A 15,916-nucleotide genomic window follows, 5' to 3' on the forward strand; every position below is an offset into this window, starting at 1 on the left:
CCTCATCTCTACAATAAATCAAAAAATTAGCCAGGTGTGGTAGCGCGCACCTGTAGTCCCAGCTACTTGGAAGGCTGAGGCGGAAGGATCGCTGGAGCCCAGCAGATCGAGGCTGCAGTGGCCGGGAGCGGGCAACAGAGTGAGACTCCAACTCAAAAAAAAGAAGAAAAAAGTTTATTGACTCAGTTGTGTGTTAGGTTCTAATAAACTTCTGTGAGTAATGTATTCTAGAAGTCAGTGCTTTTCATTTTAATCACCAAAAAGTAAATGTTGGGGAAAATAGTTTGTATTGTAGTTATTAAAACATAGGAAATATTCTTTCTGAGTGCTCGTGTGTAAGCTGCAGTATTGAAACTTCTTTTTCTTATCACTTTCAGTATTCTACTGAGACTCTGAACAAAAGTGGCCATCTGTTCCCTTTGGAGCACAATGGTGAGTGTCTTAGGAACCCTGACAGGGTGTTACTGGAGCTGGTGTGACTATAGGCCATGAGCATGGCTGGGACCAGGCCCCTGGGCTGGGAGGGAGCCCAGAAAGCAGAATGTGTGCTTGATTTTCAGAGCAAAGGCTCAGGAAGGCATTTGTGTGTCCTCTGCCATGGGGCAGGGAAGGTCACCTGTGTTGTCCTTCTACTGCTGGACCAGAGGTCAGGAGTGGTCTTTGAGCAGGATGGCCTGTGTCAGGGTCTGGCCACAGCCAGGCCTCTCCCTTCTCAGCTGGTACAGATGTGGGCAGGCAACTTGCTTTTTCTGGAAGGTACATGGCGCATTAAGAAGGAATGGGACTTAGCCTGTAATCCCAGCATTTTGGGAGGCCGAGGTGAGTGGATTGCCTGAGCCAGTGGGTTCGAGACCAGCCCGGGCAACTTGGCGAGACCTCATCTCTACAATAAAAATTAACCAAGTGTGATAGTGTATGCCTGTAGTTCCGGCTATTTGGAAGGCTGAGGAGGAAGGATCGCTGGAGCTCAGCAGGTTGATGCTGGGGTGGCTGTGAGTATGCCACTGCACTCCAGCCTGGGCGATGGAGTAAGACTCCAACTCAAAAAAAAAAAAAAAAAAGAATGGAACGCTGAGGCAGGTGGTGCACATGGCATCTGCTGGACCCTGCGTGGTGTACTGGGTGGCCTGTGCACATTAGGGACATCCATGCTGTAAAGCACTTGACTCTGCCTGGGCTCACCCACACATGACCCTTCAGTGGCTGGGAGCTGATGCCTGGCCCAGTTATGCGGGCTTTGTGGTACTCACATTTCTGGTAAATTTTGAGTCCCAGGATCCTCCTGCAGTGAAGGACCCAGGGATGTCACACTCTGTTGGTCCTGCTCACTGAGGCAGGGTGATGGCATCCAGTATCCTGTGTCATGCAAAGCATGCCTTGGTGAAGATGTCCCTGGTAGGAGACTTACCCAGGTTACTAAAGCAGAGATTTTCACCTGATTCTTTCATGACTAAATGGAAGTAAAGAGTGTGAGTCCCCAGCCAGCTTGAACCCTGCCACCCCTTTCCCTGACCTTTGGTATGACGTCCTCATGCACGCCTCCACTTTGGCCTCCTGGGGTTCATCCTGCATCTGGGACTAGGCCAACTACCGTATTACTTAGAGCTTCCCACACTCCATACTTGGTTGCTTTCTTCTGACCACTTCTCCACTCCTTCTCCTTCATCCCCTGCCCTGCCTCCTTCCTAGGGTCACCCCAGGGTCTTTGCAGGCGCAAAGACCAGAGGTGGGTCCCACGGCCTACACTCCAGGGTTCCTCAGCTGGATGGTGACTGCACGAGCCACTGTGGGGAAGGCCTGGGGGGTGCCAGGCACCCTCTGCCCAAGAGTGTGTCCTGGAATACCCTCTGGACAGGTCAGCGGGGGTCTGGATGTCACAGCTGGGGGCTTTCTCCCCTTGAGAAGGACCATACACTAACCTGGTTTTCAAGTCTTCTCCAAGTGAACACGATGGGGTGAATACTCCTGAGTTTGGGGGCCGGGCTGGCAGAAGGGGAGCTGGGCCAGGTGGGTGGGGGATGATATGGGGCAGCCCTGGGGAAGTTGTGGAGGAAGAAACCTGAAGAGGGACTCGCGGGCTTGGCCCTGGTGGTTCTGAGGTGTGAGGAGTTTCTGAGCTCAGTTTCCCAGAGACCTGGACCTACATATGAGCCTGTGTCACCGGTGTTAATGAGGAATGTGGGCTGTTTGTAAGAATGGCTTTGTGGGGGTCCTAGCTGAGGAAGTCGCACACCCATGAGGTCACAGACAAAGGAGAAGCATTTTGATGATACAAGAAAGATATTCTAGGGAAATGAGAGTGAAAGCAGAGCAGTGTCATTTTCAGGAAGTGCCCTGGTGGGAGACCAGCCCTCCTCTTGAGACAGGGCACTTCTTTAAAGATGTGGATTAGCTCCACCACTACCCAACTAAGGAAGACCTGGTGCTCAAGAGCTGGGGTCAGTGCGGGTGGGCTGGTGCTGGCCATGTGACCAGCAGTGTTTTGCATGGACTCTCTATGCTCTGCAGTTGAGTGCCCGTGGTGTCCTTCTCAGAACCCCTCGGAGCAGATGTCTTTCAGCCACAGAGTCAGAGGCACTGGGTGGCCCTCACTGGTGTGTCAGCCTGTCTGCCAAAGCAGCTGTGCCTTCGCTGCTGCTCATCTGTTTCTTCTTCCGCTCTCGTGTCTCCTCAGTAGCCCAGAGCCCCTGGAAGGTCATAAGTGGAGGACAGCCCGTCGGAAGCCAAGTGGCCCTGGCCCCCGATTGCCCCATCGCGCTGGGCCTGCCTAGTGCAACTCACACAGTTGGTCTTCAGTGGCAGCCGCAGTCTCCAGGCTCATGTGCAGGCCCAGGTGCAGCCAGTGTCGTGGACCACTGTGAGAGTTCAGGGCCACCCACCGCTCCACCAACCAAGCGACACTGCCGGTCTCTGTCAGAGCCAGAGGAGCTGGCGCGTTGCCCGTCCCCATGGCGCCCCGGTGGCTCCAAGGTGTGGACTCCAGTCTCCAAGAGGCGATGCAACAGTGGCGGAAGCGCCACACTGCAACGCTGCAGTGGCCATGGGAACGCCACACAGCAGGGAAGCCCAGGCACCCCGCCGAGGAGCGCTGCGTTGCTGGCCAGCCCCACCTCACCCTCTACACCCCGGCCATCCTCGGCCAGCAGTGGCTTTATGGACAGCAGCGAGGGCAGCATGGGCTCAGGCCCGCCCTGGTGTCCCACAGGGCCCTGCCCACTCTCTGCGCGGCGTCGCCTTTCTCTCTCTCAGGAGCACCTGGCAGGCACGGGCACCTCCCTGCCCTTGGCCCGTAGCAGCCCCACATCCATATCTGAGCTGGGCCGGCGCAGCGGCCTGCTTCGGTGCCGCTCACAGCCATGTGTGCTTGGCGGGAAGAGGAGCCGGCGCAAGCGGAGGCGTGAGGAGGATGCCAGGTGGACACGCCCATCCTTGGACTTCCTAAAAATGACACGGGTGAGGCTTTGTTGTCGCTTTGAACGTGGCAGTGCTGGGTTGTAGTTGCAGTACAGTGGCATTTGCAAGGCTCATCTCACCATCTGTATGAACTGGGGTGAATGGAGCTTGAAAAGCATATCAGGAGCACAGTTGGCTTCAGGCTGGGGTCCTTTCCCTCACTTCAGAGCACCCATGTCACCCAGAGGCAGAGCCCACACATGTGCCCTGAGTGACCAGGCCAGGCTCACGGGAGTGGGGGGACAGGAGAATGGGAGCAGTGAAGACTGAACTGTGGGTTCTGGCGCAGCAGAGCTGGCCTGGCGTAGCCATGGCTGTCGAGGAGCTCTAACTACTTTTTTCTGTGTGGTGATGGTATAGGAAGGGAGATGCTGTCCTGGGAGTCCTGTCAAGGCAGAGCTGGGGGCACTGCATCCAAACCCAGGCCCCACTTGTGGGAGACAGTGGGAACTGGTGCTGCTGCCTCATGTGGGCTGAGGCCTTTGAACATGGTCTAAAAGGAAGCCTGTGCCAGCCTGCGCATTCCCATGTTCTGGTGTCTCCTTCCTTCCTCTACAGCACATAGGCCATGGTTGGCAGCAGTGTTTAAGGAGAGAAATAGTGATGAGACTTCCAGGGCCCCAATCTGGTTGGTGCTAGAGGGTACATTTGCTTGGGTGTGCTTGGAGACTCTGGGGTACTCACAGTACCTGGGAGAGGAAAGTTGGGGAGCTGTGATGGAATGGGGGGCTTTGCATGCTCCCTGAGTTTTCTGTGGGAGGGAATCTGTGGGCGGCAGCAGAAATAAGAGTAGGACTCCCTGGTGCTATTTAAGTATAAGCTGGGGTGGGACTGGCATGTCAGCCGTTTTCCTGACCTGTGGACTTGGCAGCCTCCCTCCCAAAACTTTCATCCTAACCCCTCCCTGTGGGCCACAGTCTGCTGTTCCCTGCCTCCTGGGCAGTGGGTGTGGGCAGATGCCGTGCATGGGCATGTCTGTGTACTATCTGGGTCAGGTGGGCTGGGCTTGGGCGTCGTGGGAGTTAGTGATGAGTGTGGTCTCTTCAAGTGTAAATTAGGGAGAAGGGTCATGGTGGGGGACTTGGGAGCAGTATGGCTGGTGTCCCAGGCTGGACTCCCCAGGGTTCTCCTGAATGCCTACTCTAGGCCATGCTGATGAACTATAAGCTTTGCCTCACCTGACTGGTGGGTTCTCTGAAAGAGTCTTCCTGGTGGCTGAGGAGGTTGAAAACCCAGACTTGCCAGCTGTGGAACTTTTCTGCAGAGGGTGGGGTTTAGAACAGAAGGCTCTGATCTTCTCTGGTGCAGGTGAGCTGTCCCTGGGGCACCACGCCTACTGCATGTTGGAAAGTGAACTTCCTGCACACCTGACTGTCCTCTGCTTGCCAGTGTTAGTGTAGCCGGAGAGACAGGAGAGGGGATGGGGGTAGCCACTGGCTCAGGACCTTACAGGGTGGGAATAGGTCATGCCAGAGACATGTTGATGACTGAGCATCAGTCCTGCTCTGGTGACACTCCTAGATGTTTGGATACCTGGAAAGAGAGGAGGGTGGGAAGAAGTAGGGGAGTTGTGTTGGGGATTCTCGGCAGGGACTTGTGTGGGGCGGTGTGGAGATGGGCTGCCTCTGGCAGTGGGTGAAACATGGTAGGATGAGTGCTTGTTGGTACCCACGTGGCCATAGGTGTCTGCAGGTGTGTGAAGGTATCAGGGAGAACAAGACTGGAGAGCAGGATGCTGTCCAGTGCTGGGGGAGCCTCATGTGTATGTGCGTGGGGGGGGTCTGTACTGGGGCTGTGTGTGTCTGATGTGTAGGTGGGTAGCCCTGGTCTCTCTGGAACGACCTCTGGGGCTATGTGGTTGCTGGAGCCTGTGACCCCCACAAGGACTGTGGAGTGAGCCAAGGCATCAGTGACCATTTACGCCTCAGATCCTTGCAGCCCCACCTGGAGGCCCTTTTGCTATACCTCTTGTCCCTGCCCTAGTACTCAATGTCCCACATTGGGGGACCTGTCTCCTGGGTGTTTCTCTGAATCATTCCTTCTTCCTCCTGATAGCCCCCTTAACTACTGAGATATCATCCTTATTGCTTTGTTTGCTTCTAATCCTGTCACCCTCAATCCTGACACCACCAGCAGAGTGACCTCTCTGAAATGACGGTACATGATCATCGTACGAGTTGCCTCTGCTGCAAAACAAGTGAGCCCGTATTCAGCAGCTTGAGATACTGCGTCTCTGCTGGCTCCCAGTTCTTTGGGTGGGGGCTAGGATTCTCAGTGGATGCTCTGTTTGGGGACTTACATGGTGCTATGGTAGCCAGGGCTGTGGTCACCCAAAGGCTTGATGGGGACTGCAGGCCTGCTTCTATGCTCACTCCCATGGCTTTTGGTGGGATGCCCCCATTCTTGGCCGCATGGGCTCTCTGAAGTGCAGCTGGGGTGTCATCATAACACGGCAGCTTGCTTTTCCCATAGTGGAGGCTTTGAGAGGCACTGGAGGCTGCTGCAGCTCTGCATGACGTAGGGTCTGTCAGTGCAGCTTCTGTCTGCTCCTTGACTGTCCAGTTCATACTCTCTGGGAGGGGAATTAGGTTCTGCTTCTCAGGGGAGTGATTTAGAAACCCCGGTCTTCCATGATGCCTGCCATTCAGGATGGGGTTCCTTGAATCGGCGTTGCTGTTGATACCAGCTCTGCCATCTCCCAGCTCTTGTTCAGGAGTCTGGCTGTCATAGGCAGAAAGGGCACATAGGTAGAGAAGGAAAGTGGAGGCCAGGACGGGTGCAGTGTTTGTGAAGCATTGTGTGTATTCCTCCAAGTGATTTCCTTGTTTTACAAGTTGGCTAGATTTTGGTATTTTAAGACAGTCCTGGTCTCTTGTGGTTGAGTCTGTGCGCTGCCCTGCCAGGGATGAAACGCCTGTTTTTTTTCCTGCTTGTAGTTAGTGGTGTGCACACATGCTCTGTGGCTGAATCTAAGCGTTCACTCATTGTGGTGTAGAAAGTGGGCAGCAGGGAGAGGAGGAGGTGTTTATTTTTTAATAACATTAAAAACATAGTAATTTTCAAACTATAAAAAAGAGCAGAAAAGAATGGACTTCTGTGTACCTACCTCTGAATTGAATCCTGTTCTTCCATATCTTCATCAGTTACTTTCTTCATGGAGGGAGGCTGTCCAGGTGCCATACACCTGTCTCACTCCCTGGGACAGCCTCATGTTTGTTCTGTGTATAGCTGCGTGGTCCTGGGTAGCTGTGATTATGCGTTGTTACAGATGCAGCCATTGGTCACCTTATCCATGAGTGCCATCAGTGTGACAGAAGTGAAGAACTGGTTTTTCTCTTAGCAGCAAATCTGATTATATTCAGACCACGGGGGTGGGGAGGCGACTCATTGAATGTGTGCATAGCCAGGCTCCTGCCAACCATGCCTTGGAGGATGGCTCCAGCTCTTCTGAGTGTCCCAGGCTTGCCCTTGCCTGTTCCTTCCCATGTTCACCTGTTTGTCAGCTTGTCTCTGACTGAAAACTGGCTCCACCTTTCTCCTTGGCACCTGTCTTCTGTCTTTGAATCCTCTCTACCTCCCATCAACTGGCTCCTTCCTCCCCTTCACTCCAAGCCCTCTGTCTCCTCCTCTCCCAGCTCCCTCCTCCCATCTCTTTCTCCCCTCTCTTTCTTCCCTGTCTTTCCCTCCCCCTCTCCACCAAGCCTGCCTTTCCTTTGCCACTGGTGAGGTAGACAATTTCATGTCCCTTGGTCTCCATGCCTTCCCTTCCATGAAATGCGGATCATTTTTCCTGTGAGTTCTTGGTTTTTCTCTTTTCTAGTTGGGATGCTGATGCTCCTCACACGTGTTGTGGATATGTCTTCCAGCTTGTGCCTTTCATTTCATACATTGCATCTTTGGGGAACGGATGGCCTGCAGCCCAGACTATCAGCCAGTTCTGTTTGTGTTTTGAAACCCTTCCCACCTCAGTGCCATAAACGCTCTGGTTTTTTTCTAAAATGTTTATAATTGTGAGTTACTGGACACTAGTCGTTACTTATCTGGATGGGCACAGCCACACACTTACATGCACATTTACATGCATACCCACACATGTACACTTACCCACATACATGCACACTTGCATGCACACAGGTGCATACCCCACACACATGCATACTCATACTCATGCACACTCACCCACATGCACACTCACCTGCACATCCACACATGTACATTTACACACGTGCACACCCACGCACCCACAGGTGCATACTTGCATGCACACCTACAGGTGCATACCCATACACATGCACACTCACACATGTACACTTACCCACACGTGTGTACGCTCAGGCACACTCATACCTGCATACTCACAGGCTGACACACCTGTGCATACCCACCCACAGGTGTGACCTGGCTCCAGTTTGCTTCCCTGCTTGCACCATGCAGTCTACGTACTTGGCTGGTTCACTGTTCAGGGCTTTTGCATTTGTGTCTGTCATTGAAATGATTGGGCTGTTGTCTCCCTCCTGGCACCCCCTTGCTATCTGGTCTCAGGGTCACACCAGCTGGAGCAGGGATTGGGCAGCTTTTTGAATGGTGAGCCTGAGACACAGCCTGTCTGCTGTGAAGGTTTGGAAGCAGCGGGGATCGGCCAGAGGGAGCCTGAGTCTCGATGCATGGCCTCACTAAGTGAGACTGGGACAGGGCTCTGGGCAGCAGGGAGTGGACCCACACTGCCTTCCCAGACCCTTTCCTTGGAGCCCATCTAGGATTTTCTGCCTTTATTGATAAAACTGTGTTTCAAAGTTGAAATTAAAATATTATCACTGGAGTATGCAAATCAGTGGCGGTTCCAGCTGAGTGCAGAGCATGCACACTTGCTCTCCACTTATAAAAGCCTGACTTTGAGGGCTTTGATGTGCTTTTACCACTTAAATAAACTTCGGCCAGTTCTGGGGAGATGGAGTTACTCCAGTCTGTTGCAAAGAAGAGAATTGCTTCCTGTGGGTTCTTCCAGCCAGGTCATCAGGACCCCTAGTTCTTCAGACACAGGCTGCTTCCTTGTCAGTAGTGACGAGAGGCCACTGAGACTGAAAGTGCGTGCAGTAAGGCTGTGTTTAGACCTTCAGGCCGTTGTATTTTTTAGAACCTTGAGTTTATTGAACAGATGGTGCCATCCATGCCTCCAAAGGCATGAGAGTACCAGGCCCACCCTCCATGCAGTGGCCATCAGAGCCTGTACAGCTGTGGTGTGCCTGCCAGGCAGTTTCCAGAAGGTTAAGACCAAAGCCAAGACTGAGAGCAGCTTGTGTCAAGGAGAGGATCATCCTAGCCATCGGGTAGTTATAACGAAATGTCACAGACTGGTAATTTCTAAATACTATACGTTTATTTATTTTAGTTGTACGGGCTGAAGGTCCAAGATCCGGGTGCCCTCAGGCTTGGAGTCTGGTTGGGGCCAGTCTCTGTGCCCTCTCAGGGTGGTATTGAGCTCCCTCTACCCACTTACAAGCACTGACCTACCTGTGAGAGCTGCCCTCAGTACTCCCTTCCCAAAAGGCCGCACCTCCCAGCCCTATCACAGTGGAGATTTAGAAGGACATGTTCAATGGGGGCAAGACCTAGCAGGAGGAGAGTTTGAGATAGCCCAAACTGAACATCTGGAATTTGCAGCTGCCACTTTTTTTGCTCATTTTCTGGGACCATCTGTTCAGGAGACCTGCCCAGTGAGGTGGAGGGCTGGTGGGCACTGATTGTGCTGCTTCATATCCCCTGAGGGCACTGATGCCCCTAATGCCTGGTGATGAGCCAGGAACCACAGCCATGTGGTGGGCCAAGAGTCCTTCCTCCACGTCTATGCAGAAGATGGGAGACAGGAGGGTCCTTGTGTATCTCCTGCTTCCTGGTGTTTCAAGACTCTTTTCTTACACATGTACATGCAGTTCACAGACTCAGTGGCTTGCACCTACTTTTTATTATTTTTATTTGTTTTAGCTTCCCTCAGAGTTGAGTAAACAAACTCTCTCAAAGATGTGTTCTGCTTTAACCTTTTACTTTCCCCATCAATTATTTTGTTATTCTACTGCTTGCCCTTAGATATACATGAAAGGTGATGATCATAGAAACTGTAGTGGGCCCACCTGGCTCTGTTGCAGAGGTGTTGTAGTCATCACTACAACATGTTTCCCTCTCACTCTCCACTCCCTCTCACTCTCCACTCCCTCTGTCCATAAATCTTCCAAGCAGCCAGACTCGGTGGCTCAGCCTGTAATCCCAACGCTTTGGGAGGCTGAGGTGAGTGGATTGCCTGAGCCCATGGGTTCGAGACCCGCCTGGACAACTTGGCAAGACCTCATCTCTACAATAAATAAAAAATTAGCCAGGCGTGGTAGCACGCACCTGTAATTCCAGCTACTTGGAAGGCTGAGGCAGGTCGAGGTTGCAGTGGCTGGAAGCGTGCCACTGCACCCCAGTCTGGGTGAAAGAATGAGACTCCAACTCAAAAAAGAAAAAAAATCTTCCAAGCTTATCTTCCTGAAAACACCCCTCCTCTCTTTTGCAGGTCCCTCACCCGACACACTTGACAGTACACATGTGGGTGTACGTGTATATAGCTTGCTCTGGCTGTCTCTTCCTTGCCTGTGGTGTGAACATTCCGGTGCCCTTTGGGCCTCATGGCCCAGAGCAGGCCGGTCTGTTCCTTCCCTTGGCAAATAAAGGAGGCACCTGGCTATACCCAGTTGTCTCTTGGTGTTTCTCCTCCATGTCTGGGGCAGCCGTCTGACATGCTCGCATAAGCTGGACTCAGGTGCTCTCAGGCAGTGGGAGAGACCCACCCCAGCTCCTGTCAGCCCCTTGCCTATTGAGTGACCCTGTGGTTGGAGCAGACTCTCTGAGTGAGCACGTCCTGCATAGGGGTGGAGGTTGTGCCTTGACAGGAGAACAGATCTGAGTGTTTAGTTTCCCCAAACTGGCAGGGGTCAGTGCAGATGGGCTGTAACCAGCTTTGAACATTTGCTGAAGCAGCTTCAGGATGGCTCCTTGGGAGTTCCCTTTTTTTTTTTTTGAGGCTCTCATGGCTCAATTGTAGCTGTGTTAACTCAGCCTCAGACATGGAGGCCTGCCCAACTGCAGCCAGGCTTGTGTGTCCACAGACTGGCCAAGTAGTTCTGCACATAGTTTCAAAGACCCTCTGTGCTTTAGAGCCCCTGGTTTAGAACTTGAAGACATGACCTTTGTATTTTGACAGCTGCATCATGTTCATCTGCACAGATGTCAGTGACCCTTGAACCAGAGCAACAGGAGCAGAAACTGGGCCTGTACCCTAGGCCTGGTGCTGGGGATGAGGGGTATGTGGAGGATGGGCGTGGTCCAGGTCAATGCTGGCTGGTGGCCCTGCAGCCCCTCTACTCTGAACCTTGCTTTCCTCACTGCGATCTGTTCTGTGTGTGATGGCTCTGTGTGGTCACTGTTTGCTGTGTGTTCACTTCACAGCCCTGTGGGCGCCATCTTCACTAACATCATACAGAGGCTCTAGGAAGCTGGCTGTTTCCAAGCTTGGGAACACAGCCAAGCCTGTGAGCTTGGCCCAAGTCATGGTGCAGGGTCTCAGCGTGGTTCTTGGGCCCTCAACCCTCCATCTTTCTGGAGGATCAACTCCTACTGTCTGAATCAGGACAATGATGCCACTGTTTGGAACATAGGGGAATCTGTCTGCCTAAGGCACATGGCCTCCCCCGGTACTCAGGTGTGCACGTGTGGTGTGGCACCACTGTACTGTCTCTTCCCTGCCTGTGGTGTGGACATTCCAGTGCCCTTTGGGCCTCATGGCCTAGAGCAGGCCGGTCTTTTCCTTCCCTTGGCAAATAAAGGAGGCACCTGGCTATACCCAGTTGTCTCTTGGTGTTTCTCCTCCATGTCTCAGTTCATCCATGATAGCAAGGCGGTGACTGAGGCCGATGAAATAATGAACAAGATCAGACAGCAGAAGTCCGACGCTGCACAGATAAGCTGTGTCCTCACCTGGGCTCGGGTTTGTGTGTACAAGTGACGTTGGTGGTAAACTTACCTTGGTTTGAATAAAAATGGAATTGTGCATCTGCATTTTTTGACCAACACATATGGCTAGTGTGTCTTTAAAAATATGATTCTTTAGAATTGTACTTCACCAGTGAAGAACAAGAAAACAAAAAATATGGCTGCTTGGCTTATAGACCCAATACTTTCCTTACAAGTACCAATTTCAAATGGGACTCTGTCCTCCTAGGGATGTTTGCATATTTACTTGGGCTTGCCGTGAACTGTTCTAGGAAATGTTTTGGCTGTGGGAGAGATTTGTGCTATGTGAGGCGTTTCACAGCTCTAGAGAAGGGTGGTTTTGGGGAGAAGGACCTTTGGCGTGTGGTATGGGTTAGCTCGTGTTCTAGGCCATTGTTTTAGGTGTTGCTGGCATCCACATGCTGTGTCAGTTTGGCCTGCCCTTGTCCTTGGTGTCACAACGCCCTGTGCTCTGCATGTGTTGGCTAATGGCATCCATGTGCCCTTTAGAAGCCTGAATCATGTGTTGCATGTCTGAAATCAGTGTGGGTATGGCCGAGGAGAGGAGCCCAGCCTGACCCTGAGGAGGCCTGGAGGTGACCTGGGCAGGTAGAACCAAGTAGGGAGGCTGCTTCTGGTGAAGGTAGATGTGAAACACAGGTACAGCTTGGCATGGACAGCACCGGACACTGTGGGACGAGGGGCAATAGGAGAGGGCTGGGAGGTGGGGTGTAGAAGCTGGGGCCTGTTCGTGTCAAAGGGCTGCTGCCCTGGCTGTGGTTGTGGGGACACAGGGTGGGCCTGAGGTGAGGGGGCTGGTACACGCCTCAGCTGGACATGCCTAAAAGGCCCCAGGAACAGTCCAGGAGAGGTGCCACTGAGTGGATGAAGGCTCTGCACTGCAGTTCAGAGGAGAGCTCTGGTCTGAAGTGTAGACTAGAGGGGTCCTCATCCTTGACAGGCCTGAGGAAGGGGACTGCTGAGTGAGAACTGGCTGGGGTACAGTGGGAAGGGTAGCAGAGACACTTCAGAGAGCAGGGGAGGCACAGAGGCTGGAGCTCAAGGCCCTGCTGTCCAGGCACTGGGGTGTGGAGTATGCAGGACAGCTTAGTGGCAGGGGACTGGGAGGTGCCCACTGGGGACCGAGGGCAGTTCTCGCTCAGGGAAGACACCTTTGGATATACATCCATCTGTCTTAGATGTTTTGAGATGGGTGAGATTTACTTGTTTGTATTTTGAAATAGCCATTCCGAGAGGAACCCCAGGAGAGAGAGGAAAGTGGGAAGCTAGGGTTTGGGGGATTCGTCACTGGTCATGCTGGAGCGGTCCGATGGGTCCAGGTGGAGGAGAGAGCAGGAGTGTTTCTGAGGGCCTAGACCTAGCCGTGAGGTATCTTGAGCATGGCCCGGGAAGAGGCTGTTGGAAGTGAAGGCACATGGACCCCTCCTTGGCCAGCCCATGTGCGTGTATAAGACTGGGACTGGGGGTCGGTGCTGTCACACTTGAGCCCACAGTGTGTCTCTGGGGCTTGTTCTGGTATCAGGGACCCACGAGCCTGGCGTGTTGGGTCTGGACAGGGCCTGACTGGGTAGGTGCTGAGGAAGCTATAGGGCCTTGTGGGCGAGCCAGTGAGGGCAGCCAAGCGGGGACAGTTCTGAGGAGGCAGCCCGAAGGGTCTGTGGCCTGGGCACACGGGACTGAGGATGCTGGCTAGAGCCCCAGCACACGGAGCCCTTGGAGTCACACAGTGCCCTCAGCGTGGGTGGGATCTGGCCCCACATAACCAGTCTTTAAGCCTGTCTCTTTTCTGTTACAGACTTTAAAAAATTCAAAAAGCCTTTGCTCCCTGGATTATGAAGATGAAGAAGAGGATGACCCCCAGGTGAAGACAGTTGTGTCCTCCCCGTGTGCCTCACGGGGCCTTGTCGGCATCCTCACTCCCGGCTCCAGCCCGAGGGCTACGCACTCCAAGCCCGGCCCCACCAGCCGCAGTCTGTGGGCCTCAAGGGAGAGGGCACCTGGAGGTGGGAGCAGTGGGGACCCCAGCGATGGGGACCCCAGTGACGAGGACAGTGCTGGGGAGGAGGGTGTCTTCCCCCTGGACCGTGGTGAGTTGGACCTGGAGCAGATTGAGAACAACTGACACTGGGCTGGGCGGTAGGAGGAGCTGCCGCCCATGTCTACCCTCAGGGCACAGCACGGACAGAAACAGGCTCCATGTTATTTTGAACAGTGAGGCATAATTTTGACCCAATTTTTCCTAGAGAAGTATTTTGCATTTTTATGGCTTTTACAGTTCCTGGAGAAAGCGTCTCCATTTTGAAATGAATTTCAGAAGGGCATTCTATTACATGTGAGTCTATTATAACAAGAGTCTGTTACATGTGAGTCTGCATAGATCCCCATGCGGGTCCATGTTCCTTTTATAAAGAGCCTACTCTGAAGAGCGCCCTGCATAGTGGTGGTGCTGGGAAACCCCAGGCCCCTGCTGCCATCTGACAGGCGTCCCCTTGCTCCAGCAGGATTACGGCACTTGGGGCCTGTGTGCTGGGTTTTGTGCCCTTGGACTTTGTCACCTGTGTGTTGGGGACCGCCAGCTTGTGGCCATCTGATTTTCCCACCCTTGGCAATGATGCTGTTTGAGGTGGGCCAAGCTGTCTCAAGTCTGTGTGTCCCGTAGCTGGGTTGAGGAGAGTGTCTGCCCCTGCAGGTGGCATGTTCCGGCCTTCCTGAGAGGCCCTCCTGTCGCAGGTCAGCACCTCGTCTGTGAATTCAATAAAAGAAATTTGCTTTGCATTTGTAACTTCTGATGGTTTTCATTTCCGTGATTCCAAGTGACCAGCTGGGCCTCAGGCCTGCTGCTCTGGGCTCAGTACTAGACAGAGCCTGGTATTGCTTAGTTATCCTTCCTGGAATTCAATGAAATCACAGGGGTTTCTACTGAAGACATCGTTCTCAGGAACATTGCTTAAGAGGAAGGAGTTTGTGGTAGCAAAAGAAAACACACATAATTTTTGGAGAAATTTTCTTGATTTTCTTTCTTCCAAGAAAGAGTGTGAGAGGTCAGTGACGACTGATGCCTCCTCATTGGTTTGGGCTGTGCATCCAAGGTGGGTAGAGAGAGCAAGGGCTGGGGTTTTCCTATCAGTCTCCCTGAGGCCAAGCCCAGTGAGGGTGGAAGCAGGGTGCTGCTCTCAGGTAGCCCTCCCCTGAGAGGTGAAGGGCAGGCTGGCACTGGGCCTTAGCAGCTGGAGTGGCCTCCCTGCCCTCCTCTCATGCTGCAGGTGCCCACGGGGTGAGTGTTCTCAACACCTCCTCTTCTGGCACACATATTTGCACAACTCTGAAGTGGCTATGATGGTCTCCCTCCGATGAGTGTCAGGAGTTTTTTCCCCAAAAAATCTAGGCTGCAGCCTTGAGGGCGCTGATGTTTCCAGAGATGTGCTGCTGGGACTCTTGTTCACCCACAGATTGGATGTCCTGTGAGGGGACTGCACCCTCAGGAGGAAAGGAGTCTGCAGTGGTTGGAATAAAGTCCTCCTGGGCTAGGCACAATGGCCCACATGTGTAATCCTAGCACTTTGGGAGACCTACGCTGGTGGGTTGCTTGAGCCCAGGAGTTTAAGACCAGTCGGCACCATAACAAAACCTTGTCTCCACAAAATATAAAACAAAATTAGCCGGGTGTGGTGGCACATGCCTGTAGTCCCAGCTACTTGAGAGGCTGAGGTGGAAAGATTGCCTGAGTGCAAGAGGTCGAGGCTGCCGTGAGCTGTGATCATCGTGATTATGTCACTACACTCCAGCCTGGGTGATAGAATGAGCCCTCCTGAGCTGTGTCCTGGAACAGTCTGTCCTCTAGTTAGTGGTTCACAGCTGTTGGGGAATCTAATTTAAAAAGGAAAGATGCTGAGGGTATTTGGGTTCAGAAGAGCCACACACTCTGGACCCAGGAGCTGCCTCTATCCTTGGCAGGCCTCAGGTGGGCCTTGGGGCTTCAGCTGAGGAGACCTTTGGGAGCATGACTGGGCTGGGCCTGTGTCCATGCAGCTGGACTGTGGTAGGGCCTTTGGCCATGGGTGGGCATGAGAGAGACACAAGCCACTTGGACCCTGAAAGGCAGAGGGGCCTTTGGTGGCTTCTGAAAGTGTCACCTGCTCCCCAGAGCCACCACCTGGCCCATATGTAAAGGGGAAGTGAAAAAGCTTCAGGAACCAGAAGGCAGATTCTCGGCGGAAGTGAGGGACCCCTGCATTGGACTTCAGATAGGATTACCAGACCATACTGAATGTTGTGTTTTGGGTTAGATTCCTGGAGACCACTGGCTCTGGGTGATTGTAGCAAAAGCCATTGCAGTCACCTGTATAAAGTCAGGTCACCATCCAGAGGTTTGCTCTGGGTTCAGTGCTCAGGGCTTTGGAGGGTGGGATGGAAGGTA

General features: G+C 53.2%; 1 protein-coding gene across 2 annotated transcripts in view; it reads left to right on the plus strand.

Annotated features, from left to right (window-relative positions):
* The window catches only part of FAM53A (family with sequence similarity 53 member A), a 25,671-nt gene extending 11,390 nt beyond the window's left edge, over nucleotides 1-14,281 (plus strand). For both annotated transcript variants that reach the window (XM_008050202.1, XM_008050203.1), the window contains 3 exons: nucleotides 378-432; nucleotides 2,678-3,453; nucleotides 13,295-14,281. In XM_008050202.1, the coding sequence (XP_008048393.1) occupies nucleotides 378-432; nucleotides 2,678-3,453; nucleotides 13,295-13,621 (1,158 nt within the window). In that variant the 3' untranslated portion in view covers nucleotides 13,622-14,281. The remainder of the gene's footprint in view (nucleotides 1-377; nucleotides 433-2,677; nucleotides 3,454-13,294) is intronic.
* Nucleotides 14,282-15,916: the final 1,635 nt, after the last annotated feature.

Source organism: Carlito syrichta, unplaced genomic scaffold, assembly GCF_000164805.1.
Source record: "Carlito syrichta isolate Samal-C Ts95f unplaced genomic scaffold, Tarsius_syrichta-2.0.1 Scaffold143215, whole genome shotgun sequence".
NCBI lineage: Eukaryota > Metazoa > Chordata > Mammalia > Primates > Tarsiidae > Carlito > Carlito syrichta.